Raw genomic sequence first — 12,500 nt, forward strand, 5'->3', positions numbered from 1 at the left:
TTTCATCACCTGCACACACACACCACTGCACACCTGCACAGTGAGAGTGAGCACAGGGAAATGGCTAATATGTGCAGCCTAAACAGCCGTGAGGTTTCAGTAGTCAGCTGGAAAGTTAACAGAGTCTCCACGAGAGCCATTACACCTCGACACGCCTTCGCTTGTGAAAACGTCACCAATACCACCCATTTCCAAACAGGAAACGCAGAACGAAGTCAGTCCCCTATTTCTGTCCTTTGACGTGTATGTCACTTAATATTCATTTCTATACAAACCAAGATGGCAGATTCCTAAAAAAACGCAAGCACACACAACATACGTATAGCCTATCTAAATGAGCTATGTACCATAAAATGACATTTACCGTGACTCAAAGAGCTGTAAACAGTGTTGTGTGTACACATTCGCTTGGAGCGCCGGTGGAATTTTGATTTCATGACGTGTGTCGCGTGAGTGCCCACCCACCAGCCCAGCACTCCGAGCGCACAGTAAAGAACATAGGGTTTTGAAGGCAGAAGATGCTCCTGCTAAGAACCAAACCAGACTTTGTTCAAATCTACACGTCTATGGCTACTGGAAAATGTAAGGTTCATTTATCAAATGTTATTTCGAAGTATTAAAAAACATCTTTGTTTTAGAATTTCCGAACGAAAGGGGCTAAAATTGGAGCTTTTACGATAGTTTTTTTTAAGTATTTCACACTATCGATATCATAAAACACGCTGGCAGGAATAGGTCTAATTTAGAGGGACGCTTGTCTATGGTAGTTAACTCAAAAGTTCACTTTTTACTGTGCTACATGGCAACCTCTGGACAGAGTTAGCCTAACTGACAGGCAAACATCTTTAATACGGACGTAACCGGTATCTCTAAACTTGGTGTACTAGCAAATACTGCTGTGCTTTCATAGGCATTCCATTCTATCATGTTTCTCGACTTCACACACAACAACGGGTTGACCCTGCCTTCACCTTGACCCCACCCCTAGCCCCCGCTCTTGCACCAAGTGGCCCAGCGTTTAGGGTGGCCCAGAAATCAGCCTGTGCCACATACCATCCTCTTCCTCAGCCTGTGCCACATACCATCCTCTTCCTCAGCATGGCATCTTCCTAGACACTTACTTCCTGAGTCTCATCCACTCTGCTCATGCAGTACTCTGGAGGGCCACCAGGGGGCGAGTGAACATCACTCATGCTGCCTACGGCTGGGCCTACTGTGCCTGTTATCACACATACAGCAGACCGTGCTGCTCTGGGCCTGCATGGGATTCTCATTGTGTGTGTGTGTGTGTCTGTGTGTGTGTGTGTCTGTGTGTGTGTGTGTGTGTGTGTGTGTTGGTCCTACATGGGATTCTCAGTGTGTGCGTGTGTTGGTCCTACATGGGATTCTCATTGTGTGTGTGTGTGTGTGTGTGTGTGTGTGTGTGTGTGTCCTACATGGGATTCTCATTGTGTGTGTGTTTATGTGTCCTACATGGGATTCTCATTGTGTGTGTGTGTGTGTGTGTGTGTTTGTGTTGGTCCTACATGGGATCCTCATTGTGTGTGTGTGTGTGTCTGTGTTGGTCCTACATGGGATCCTCATTGTGTGTGTGTGTCCTACATGGAATTCTCATTGTGTGTGTGTGTGTGTGTGTGTGTGTGTGTGTGTGTCTGTGTGTGTGTGTGTGTGTGTCTGTGTTGGTCCTACATGGGATTCTCATTGTGTGTGTGTGTGTGTGTGTCCTACATGGGATTCTCATTGTGTGTGTGTGTGTGTGTGTGTCTGTCTGTGTTGGTCCTACATGGGATTCTCATTGTGTGTGTGTCTGTGTGTGTCCTACATGGGATCCTCATTGTGTGTGTGTTGTTCTGCACAGACGGTGGCGAGCATTAAGACCATGCGGGAGCGCACCGCCACCACTCCTGTAGCAGACCATGGAGGACAAAGCCAAGAAGAGGTGACGCAAAACTGTGTGTGTGTGCGTGTGTGTGTGTGTCTGTGTGTTTGCAGACCATGGAGGACAGAGGTGACGCAAAACTGTGTCTGTGTCTCTGTCTGTGTGCGTGTGTGTGTTTGCAGATTCATACTTGCTAATGCAGTAGGCCTCAGCTAAACTAACTTTCATAGTGTGTGTGTGTGTGCCCGCGTGTGTGTGTGTGCCCGTGTGTGTGTAGACGGTGCGGGATAAGGACAAGGCGGAGAGGAAGAGGAAGGCTGAGATGGCCCGTCTGCGGAGGGAGAAGATCATGGCTCAGATGTCGGAGATGCAGAGACACTTCATCAACGAGAACAAGGAGCTGTTCCAGCAGACCAGCCTGGACGAGCTAGAGGCCTCTGCATCCACCTCAGTGGAACACAGGTACACACACACACACACACACAAACACACCAGCCTGGACGAGCTAGAGGCCTCAGCATCCACCTCAGTGGAACACAGGTACACACACACACACACACACACACACACACACACACACACACCAGCCTGGACGAGCTAGAGGCCTCTGCATCCACCTCAGTAGAACACAGGTACACACACACACACACACACACACACACACACACACACACACACACACACCAGCCTGGACGAGCTAGAGGCCTCAGCATCCACCTCAGTGGAACACAGGTACACACACACACACACACACACACACACACACACACACACACACACCAGCCTGGACGAGCTAGAGGCCTCTGCATCCACCTCAGTAGAACACAGGTACACACACACACACACACACACACACACACACACACACACACACACCAGCCTGGACGAGCTAGAGGCCTCAGCATCCACCTCAGTGGAACACAGGTACACACACACACACACACACACACACACACACACACACACACACACACACACACCAGCCTGGACGAGCTAGAGGCCTCTGCATCCACCTCAGTGGAACACAGGTACACACACACACACACACACACAGAGTCAATGCCTTAGCTTCCTTGCTAACAGACCCATCTCCAGCTAGTGTGTATAACTGCTTCTCACAGTGTGAGGTGATGGTGTAACACACACACATTACTCCCCCCCATGTCCCTGGCAGCCCCACGAGTGCAGACGCAGCGCTGGTGTGTGTGGGGCCGCGGCGGACGCGTGTGTGTGAGCGCAAGCAGGTGGTGACGTGCATCCTGTGCCAGGAGGAGCAGGAGATCCGGCCCGAGGGCAGAGCCATGGTGCTCGCCGCCTTCGTCCAGCGCTCCACCGTCATGTCCAAGAACCGCCAGCGCCTGCCCCCAGACCCCGGTCAGTGTGTGGTGCAAGTGTGTGTGTGTTTACGCATGTGACTTACAACCAGACCCCGGTCAGTGTGTGTGCAAGTGTGTGTGTGTTTACGCATGTGACTTACAACCAGACCCCGGTCAGTGTGTGTGCAAGTGTGTGTGTGTGTTTGCACACACGCATGTGACTTACAACCGGTGGCCGCTCTGTTTTGTGTATGTGTGTTTGTGGTTACACTTTTGACCCATAGCCGTGGGAAGTGGGGGTGCTGGGGGTGCGGCAGCACCCCCTGCAGGAAAGCACGCGTATTTATGTGTCATACCACTCACGATCAGAAAAAAAAGCAGCTCTCCGTCCCCCTGTCTATTATTCTATTATGCACTAAAAATGTTACATTAGACCTGGGAGATCTAAACAAAAACTAAACAAATTAACAAAACAAACCTGAGGGAGATATCCTATGACGCTAGCTTTATGGTATGACAATATGCCATATTAAGTAGCTGAATATTACCGTGAGTTTCCCAAGGAGCTGAACACGGGCCGCCTCAATCTTCAACTTAAAATGATGCATAGTGTTATCGGGGAGTCTCGGTGCACCACGGTGAAAGGTGGCATGGATACTGAGTAAGCTCCATCCACAAACAAGAGCTCTCTTCAGCGAGGTAGATGAACTTATTCATCTGTGTCTTTGCGTGCCTGTTTCAGTGGCCTCCTCAGAGCGTTCTTTCTCTTCTTTTTGAAAGTGTAGGTTAAAGGCTACACTGTGCGTTTATGATGTCAGCATTTGTTGTAGGCTATATTTGTGATATGTGGATCAATTTAATGTAGGCTAGCCTATGAATATTGCGTTGTGTAGGCCTATGTTATGCATATGTTTTGAGTCAATGTGCTCTGTCTAATATGCTGTGCGATAGGGTCTTTAGCCTGTTTTGACACCCATGTCAGAAGCGTCAATAATTATTACGTTTTATTAATGTTGGTGTTCAACAGTTTTATATTTCACGTGTTCACCGTCGATTTCGGTGCAAGGCTACAGCAACTTTGTTACCTTACTAGTGTAGCGTCAGATAGCAGACGGTTACTTTGTTTGCGTTAGTATCAATCTGTGGTTTGCGACATTTTGTCGCATTTTTTAGCCATAATGTTCTTGACAGTGATGTATGCCTGTGCTGTGTGTCATGCAATGCCAGTATGCTGTTGTCCATTAGCAGAGAAAGGCGTTTAAATAAAATACAATAACTTTTTTACACACACACACCCCCCCCCCCAGACTACAGCACCCCCAACCAAAACTCACTTCCCACGGCCCTGTTTTGACCTGCAGCCAGTGACTGATCTTGTGTTTGTGTGTTGTGCTAAATGCCATGGTGTTAAGAATGAGTGTTGTTATTATTAGTGTGTGCGAGTGTGTGTATGTTATTAGTGTGTGTGTGTGTGTGTGTGTGTGTGTGTGTGTGTGTGTCATTGACCGTGTGTGTTCTGCTTTCTGCAGAGAAATACGATCCCATCTTCATGCATCCTGACCTGTCCATCGGCACACACACAGGAAGCTGTGGACACATCATGCACTCTCACTGCTGGCAGAGGTAGGGGCGCGTGTGTGTGTGGTGGAGATTGAGGGTTGTCTGTGTGGGTTGTGTGTGTGTGTTAGGAACACACTTTATGTACTCTGTGTGTGTGAGATTATTATTTGCTGTGCCAGGTGACCTTGGATGTTTGTGTGCATGAACCTTTGAGACAATGATCTGGATGTGTGTATTTGACTGCGTGCGTGCGTGCGTGCGTGTGCGCGTGCGTGCGTGCGTGCGTGTGTGTGTGCGCGTGTGTGTGTGTGTGTGTGTGTGTGTGTGTGTGTGTGTGCAGGTACTTTGAGGCGGTGCAGGCGAAGGAGCAGCGGCGTCAGCAGCGCCTGCGTGTGCACACCAGCTACGACGTGGAGAACGGAGAGTTCCTGTGTCCACTCTGCGAATGTCTGAGCAACACAGTCATCCCCCTACTGCCCCTCAAAAAGACCTCCAGCAGGTGTGTGTGTTCAGAGGCAGGGCTCTGGGTAGGGAGAGAGAGTGTGTATGTGTGTGTGTGTGTGTGCGTGCAGAGGGAGGCCTCTGGGTAGGGAGAGAGAGAGTGTGTATGTGTGTGCTTGCGTGTTCAGAGGGAGGTCTCTGAGCAGGCCGAGAGCTTGGTAGGCTGTGGATATATTTGTTACAGGTGGAATTAGCGAACCTGCTGATCCAGTAACCATCTCTCAGACCCCTGCTAAGCTGCAAGCCAGTTATCCTTTACTGTGTGTGTGTGTGTGTGTGTGTGTGTGTGTGTGTGTGTGTGTGAGAGAAAGAGAGAGAGACAGAGTTAGTTACTGTGAGGGAGACTAGCTGCCAGTTCTCCCAGGCTGTCAGTAATCACCTTGAACTCTGAATGTGGTTCAGTGAAAGATACCAGCTGGGGTCGACATTTCAGTCTTGTCTTCACCGATGCCAGGGGTCTGCAATGCAACCCTTTGGCCTCTCCCTGTTGGCTCCTTGGCTTTGTTTAAAAATAGAAATTAATAAAGTATTTGTAAAAATATTTTACATTAATACTGTAAGATTAAAATATTTTTACAACAGCGTCAAACTTTAAGACATCCTTACATTATTTACTTATGAAAATTGCATGTAGCCTGCGTAGCTTACGCCACGTAAAATGTGTAAAAAACATGTTTATTTGAAGGCGTCATATGTCACATCTTTGTGTCCTTTAAACTCTTTAAAAATTGATTTGTTAACCCCTTGATTCAGGTAATGTTAACAAACTAATTCAGACCAATAGGCTGAAGACTGCTTGCATTTAAAGGGCTTAAATATTGTTGTGGCCCCCATAATATTACTTTTTACATTTTTGGTCAAATTTGAAAATAAAGTTTGCCGACGCCTGACTGATACCAAGTACATATGAGTAAAGCAGAGTAGAAATGTGGAGCACTTATCCACATACAGAGTCCAAATTAGTAAACACCTAATCCTCATCCAACTCCTTCAGGTCTATTCTGCCTCTATAGCCTCGAAGGTGTGTGTGTGTGTGTGTGAGATTATGACCGCATAGCCCACCTGTGTGTGTGTGTGTGTGTGTGTGTGTGTGTGTGTGTGTGTGTGTGTGTGTGTGTGAGATTATGCGCAGAGCCCACCTGTGCTCCAATCCCCTGTCCCCTCCAGTGGTCACACCACCAGACGCCAGTGTCACTATTAACCAGGGCTTTGAACCGGTTCAAGGAATGAAACGAAAACCGGGAACTTTTTGTATTTTACAGGGAACAGAAACGAAACCATTAACGTTATTATTTTTTATGTTCTGGAACAGGAACACTTATTTAAAAATAATGGTAACCGGTTAATACCGGTTTTATTTCGTTCCTCAAAGTTTTCGTTGCCTAATTAATTAAAAAAAATAAGTAAGTAATTATTTTCCTGCGCACGTTACCATGACGGCTGAGGTTCACTTCCTGTGTGACATCACATCAGACATTCGCTGACTGAATGGAGAGAGAGCGGTGGATTACAAAGTCTCCACTCCACATCTTAAATAAGAGGTAAATTACGATCCATCGTTAATTAAAACGCTCATTCCAAACACAATATCAATAGCTATATTTGTCGACTCCACGTTAATGATGGACTAGCGAACATTAGGCCTACTGGATGGCCTTTCCCCCCGACAGTTGCAATTTGTTGTTGCCCGAGTGGCATAACCACGTGTCTTAATAATGTTGTTATGTTTGTGTGGAAATGTTCTCTTTTAACAATAAACTTCACATTTGAAATAATTGTAGGCCTATTTAATTATTATTATTATTATTATTATTATTAATATAATTATTATTATGTAATAATGGTTGTAATATTATTACATTTGGTTTAAGCTGGATGAGAAAGATGTGACAATTCTATAGCATTAAACAGCTGACAGGAACGAAATTAACCGTTCCGGGAACAGTATTTTTTTGTTCTAACCGGTTCGGGAACGTCAATTTATTGGTGGAACTCATAACCGGAAATGTTACAATTCCGTTTCTGTTCGGAACGAACCGATTGGGGGGAAAAAATCGGTTCAAAGCCCTGCTATTAACCCTGCTTCCACCAATCAGACGCTAGTGTCACTATTAGCCCTGCTTCCACCAATCAGACGCCAGTGTCACTCTGTGCCCTGAGTTCCCCTATGTGGCGGTTGTACAGTTGTAGGGCCGCCAGCGCTTTGGCTGATGGGTAATTGTGGTGAAGGCGTAGTGAGGGTTCCAGCGTAGCCATGGTGAAGGCGTAGTCATGGTGAAGGCGTAGTGCAGGGTTCCAGCGTAGTCATGGTGAAGGCGTAGTGCAGGATACCAGCGTAGTCATGGTGAAGGCGTAGTGCAGGATTCCAGCGTAGTCATGGTGAAGGTGTAGTTATGGTGAAGGCGTAGTGCAGGATTCCAGCGTAGTCATGGTGAAGGTGTAGTTATGGTGAAGGCGTAGTGCAGGATTCCAGCGTAGTCATGGTGAAAGTGTAGTTATGGTGAAGGTATAGTCATGGTGAAGGCGTAGCCATGGTGAAGGCGGTTGTGTGTTTAGAGTATTGAGGGTGGCGTGGTTGTTAAGCACTCTAAGCCACTAAAATTGATCACTTTATCACTGTGTGTGTGTGTCTGTGTATGTGTGTGCAATGATTGCCTTAAGCAGGCTGAGCCACTAAAATGGATCAGTAGTTTGTCTCTGAATGTTGTCATGTTTGAGGCTTACTATCTCTCCCTCTCTCTGTCTGTCTCTCTATCCCTCTCTCTCTCTCTGTCTCCCTCCCTCTCTCTCACTATCTCTCTCACTATCTCTATCTCCCTCTCTCTCTCCCTCTCCCTCTCTCTCTTTGCAGCTGTGACCCGCCCACACTGGGCCCGTGGCTGAAGACGATTGGTCAGCAGGTCAGGTCTCTTCACTCTGCCCACAGGAAGGCCAAAGCCACCAGTGAGTATCCTAGCAACCAGACGTGTGTGTGTGTGTGTGTGTGTGTGTGTGTGTGTGTGTGTGTGTGTATCTGTCTGTGAGAGAAATTCAGCAGAGTTTACAAAGTGACATATAGGTTTGCTATAACAATGTGTCGAAGTTAATTTTGTCTCAAACTGTATGAGGTAAACATACTAGTAGCATGTAGTTAAATGGTTAACCTTAGATTGTGAATGTAGCGTAGCCTTTAGCTAATACTCATAGTAGCATGTAGTTAAATGGCTAACCTTAGATTGTGAATGTAGCGTAGCCTTTAGCTAATACTCATAGTAGCATGTAGTTAAATGGTTAACCTTAAATTGTGAATGCAGCGTAGCTTTTAGCTAATACTCATAGTAGCATGTAGTTAAATGGCTAACCTTAGATTGTGAATGTAGCGTAGCCTTTAGCTAATACTCATAGTAGCATGTAGTTAAATGGCTAACCTTAGATTGTGAATGTAGCGTAGCCTTTAGCTAATACTCATAGTAGCATGTAGTTAAATGGTTAACCTTAAATTGTGAATGCAGCGTAGCTTTTAGCTAATACTCATAGTAGCCTGTAGCTAATATTCATGGTAGCATGTAGTTAGCGTAGCCTTTAGCTAATACTCATAGTAGCATGTAGTTAAATGGTTAACCTTAGATTGTGAATGTAACATAGTCATTAGCTAATATTCATAAGTGCATGTAGTTAGCATAGCCTTTAGCTAATATTCATAGTAGCCTGTAGCTAATATTGATAGTAGCATGTAGTTAGCGTAGCCTTTAGCTAATACTCATAGTACCATGTAGTTAGCGTTGCCTTTAGCTAATATTCATAGAAGCATGTAGTTAGCGTAGCCTTTAGCTAATATTCATCAGTGTGGCCCGGAGATAGAAAACATGTATTATGAAGTGTGTGTCAAAGCACAGGTATATGGTGAAGTGTGTGTGTGTGTAAGTAGTGAAGTGTGTGTGTGTATGGTGAAGTGTCCAAACGTGTGTGTGTGTGTGTGTGTGTGGTGAAGTATAAGTATATATACTATTTTGATCCTGTGAGGGAAATTTAGTCTCTGCATTTATCCCAATCCGTGAATTAGTGAAACATACTCAGCACACAGTGAACACACAGTGAGGTGAAGCACACACTAAGGGGCCGTCTACACAACGCCAGTTTTTGTGAAACCAGTGAGGTTTTGTTATCGGTTACGCCTTGCGTGTACACGACGCCGGCAGTTTAGGAGACTGTAACCGAGAGTTTTTGAAACCGGCTTCCGAAGTGGGAACTTTTGAAACCGCCGGCTAACTTTCGCCGTGTAGACGCCTGTAGGTGTGAAGCCGGCAACTTTATGACGTCATACATGCTGCCCCACCTCTCAACTCAGCCACCGCACTCAACCTGACATGCTGCTTGTAGCCCCACCTCTCAACTCAGCCACGGCACTCGACCTGACATGCTGCTTGTCAAAACAAACCAAACCATTTATTTATCATATTAAAATGTTTTTTCTTTCCCCTGTCATGATTTATGTGCACAATGTAGCCTATCTGCCTTTTGTGGTTAAGTTAGAAGCACAAGCTTAACTTAGTTAAACATTAGCTTACTGCTAATGTTAATGTTTATGTTAATGTTTTCTCCAGTGGTGCTCAGACCTAATGCAATGCGTTAGCCTAGAAATCTAGACTTACATCTAGAAATCTAGCCTAGATCTAGAATTACATTTGCTGCCAGGGCTAGTCAATTCTCAGTTGGCTTGTGAGCTCCAGAAATCGAAACTCAATCAGGCCAATGAAATCGTGTATAGAGTCGTTAGGTGGGCTTAACATAATGATTGATGGCAGAGTTGCAACTGTTTGGCTTAAATTCCCTGCTACTTGTAAACAAATAAGATGGATGTTGCTGTTGGCGAACAGTGTGACACGAGTTAAGCTTTTATTAAGTTGGCAAACGTTTGAACTAGCCAACTAGCTCCGCTGGTGGGAAACGCATGGGACTCATAGCGCTGCCGCTGTCCTATTGCGTGCAGAGGGAATTTGAAAGACAACTGATTATCCCGCCTGTGAGAAACTGAACTTTATCGTTCTCACTACCTCATCCGCGTTGCCCTGCAAGCGCAGACACGAGAGAAAGAGACTAATTTGTTCGCACACAGACGCACACACTTCCCCACTGCGTCCCTCTTTGAATGTAAAATGTTTTGTTTGTGATGTTAAGTGTTGTTGCATGTTCGGTGGGCTTTGGGTTATATAAGAGATGTACGGTGGGCTTTGTGTTATACAAGAGATGTACGGGGGGCTTTGCGTTATACAAGAGATGTACGGTGGGCTTCGCGTTCTACAAGAGATGTACGGGGGGCTTCGCGTTATACAAGAGATGTACGGGGGGCTTTGCGTTCTACAAGAGATGTACGGGGGGCTTTGCGTTCTACAAGAGATGTACGGGGGGCTTCGCGTTATACAAGAGATGTACGGGGGGCTTCGCGTTATACAAGAGATGTACGGGGGGCTTCGCGTTATACAAGAGATGTACGGGGGGCTTCGCGTTATACAAGAGATGTACGGTGGGCTTCGTTATACAAGAGATGTACGGTGGGCTTTGCGTTATACAAGAGATGTACGGGGGGTTTTATTGTTGGTGTCGGGTGTTTGCCGCCGGTTTGGCGTTCGTTCACGCTGTAAACCCATTGTTTGGTTTGCCGCGATTCCGCTCATTCATTCATTCACTCATTACAACGTCATTACCAACTTCATTCTTGTCAATAACAATTACATAGTGTGGTACCCACTAGCTTGTCGTCCATTTGCCATGTCATATCGTCTGTATAGTGCCCATAATCTGGTTAACGCATACATCTACTCACAACACTTCCTGACGCTCCGACCTCTGTCACTGTCCCATTGCGGAAGCGCGCTCCGCGCCGGGACAGGTTATTTTAAACATTCTGCAAGGGTAGGGAGCAGGGCATTATGCTACAGGGGTGTTTAGGATATTCTTTTGGTTGTTTTGTTTTTTTATGCCTTGTGGTTAGGTACATATTTATAACAGACATATGGTTTGTTCATTATATACTTTTCTGTTGTTTTCTATATCATTGTTATGTTGATTTATGTTATGTATTAGTGAGCCCTATTCTGAGTACTTCCCTAGCTCAATGGTGTGCCTCAATTATCCCCATTTGACAGTAATAGCTGGGGCTATTTAATGGGGTAGCTCAGTTCCCAAAGGGGGCGTAGTAGGTGGACTCTCCTGTTGTGAGGCAGAGTAAGTTATGTGTTATGCTGATACTTTGGACTATGCATTGTTTGTGCTATTTTTGTTTGTTTTTGGTAGGGAAAAGTATTTTGTTTATTAGTGTTGCTATTTTTGAATATATATATATAAAAAATAAATCATTGGAATTAACAGAAGCTACATCCAACCTCTCCTGCAAGTGCCTTTTTCTCCATTTCCACCCAAACTCACAATCCAACACGTGGGTTGACCGCCCGGTCGCTCACACCGCCCCTCGGACTGAGCATTGCGTACGGTGAGTGCCCAGACCCTACATTTTAATGTGGGTCTGGCTCGTCAGGCTAGCAATGTGTAGGCTAAGCATTTGAAATTTCACATAGCAGTCACATACCTTGAAAATTAACTTTATTAGTTTAACAGTTGAATTGAAAACCGAATTGTCTGTAGTCTCCTTATTTCATGCGACTGCTTAACAAACTGCTTCAACAATGTTTTTTTCTACCCGATTCACGCAAATTAAACGTGAAGCTTCTGCACGGCCGGCGCCATCGACTGGTCTGGCATATGCACTACAGCACATTTAGCCGGTTACACCTCTGTGTGTTCACGCGAGGTTTTTTCTTGCCGGTGTCGTTAAAGGTGTGAAAGCGTTACGAGAAAATTCACCCGGCGGTTTCGTGTAGGCGTACCCTAATTCCGACGCAGTAAGCTGCCTGCTACAGCGGCGCTCGGGGAGCAGTGAGGGGTTAGGTGTCTTGCTCAAGGGCACTTCAGCCGTGGATGTGGGCTTGGGAGAGTGCTCAACCACTTCCCCCGCCCACATTTTTTCCTACTGAGTCGGGGATCGAACTGGCAACCCTTCGGTTACAAGCCCGAAGCCCTAACCAGTAGGCCACTGCTGCCCCGTTTGTGTCCAAACGTGTGTGTGTGTGTGTATGGTGAAGTATGTGTCCAAACGTGTGTGTCTGTGTGTGTGTGTGTGTGTGTGTGTGTGTGTGTGTGTGTGTGTGTGGTGAAGCGTATTTGTGTGTGTGTGGTGAAGTGTGTTTTGGGTTGTTGGTAATGATTCC

General features: G+C 46.0%; 1 protein-coding gene across 3 annotated transcripts in view; it reads left to right on the forward strand.

Moving 5' to 3' along the window:
* The window catches only part of ubr2 (ubiquitin protein ligase E3 component n-recognin 2), a 97,929-nt gene that overhangs the window by 51,140 nt on the left and 34,289 nt on the right, over positions 1–12,500 (forward strand). The window contains exons 28-33 of one of the 3 annotated variants that reach the window (XM_076286385.1): positions 1,859–1,939; positions 2,157–2,341; positions 3,054–3,253; positions 4,725–4,818; positions 5,096–5,254; positions 8,108–8,199. The exons of the other annotated variants lie outside the window; for them this stretch is intronic. Coding sequence (XP_076142500.1) covers positions 1,859–1,939; positions 2,157–2,341; positions 3,054–3,253; positions 4,725–4,818; positions 5,096–5,254; positions 8,108–8,199 — 811 coding nt within the window. The remainder of the gene's footprint in view (positions 1–1,858; positions 1,940–2,156; positions 2,342–3,053; positions 3,254–4,724; positions 4,819–5,095; positions 5,255–8,107; positions 8,200–12,500) is intronic. 3 annotated transcript variants of the gene reach the window in all.

The sequence above is a fragment of the Alosa pseudoharengus genome, unplaced genomic scaffold (genome assembly GCF_046254945.1).
Source record: "Alosa pseudoharengus isolate Yale_2024_CS ecotype anadromous, Long Island Sound unplaced genomic scaffold, YU_APseudo_1.1 YU_APseudo_1.1_scf_15, whole genome shotgun sequence".
In the NCBI taxonomy this organism is placed as follows: Eukaryota; Metazoa; Chordata; class Actinopteri; order Clupeiformes; family Clupeidae; genus Alosa; species Alosa pseudoharengus.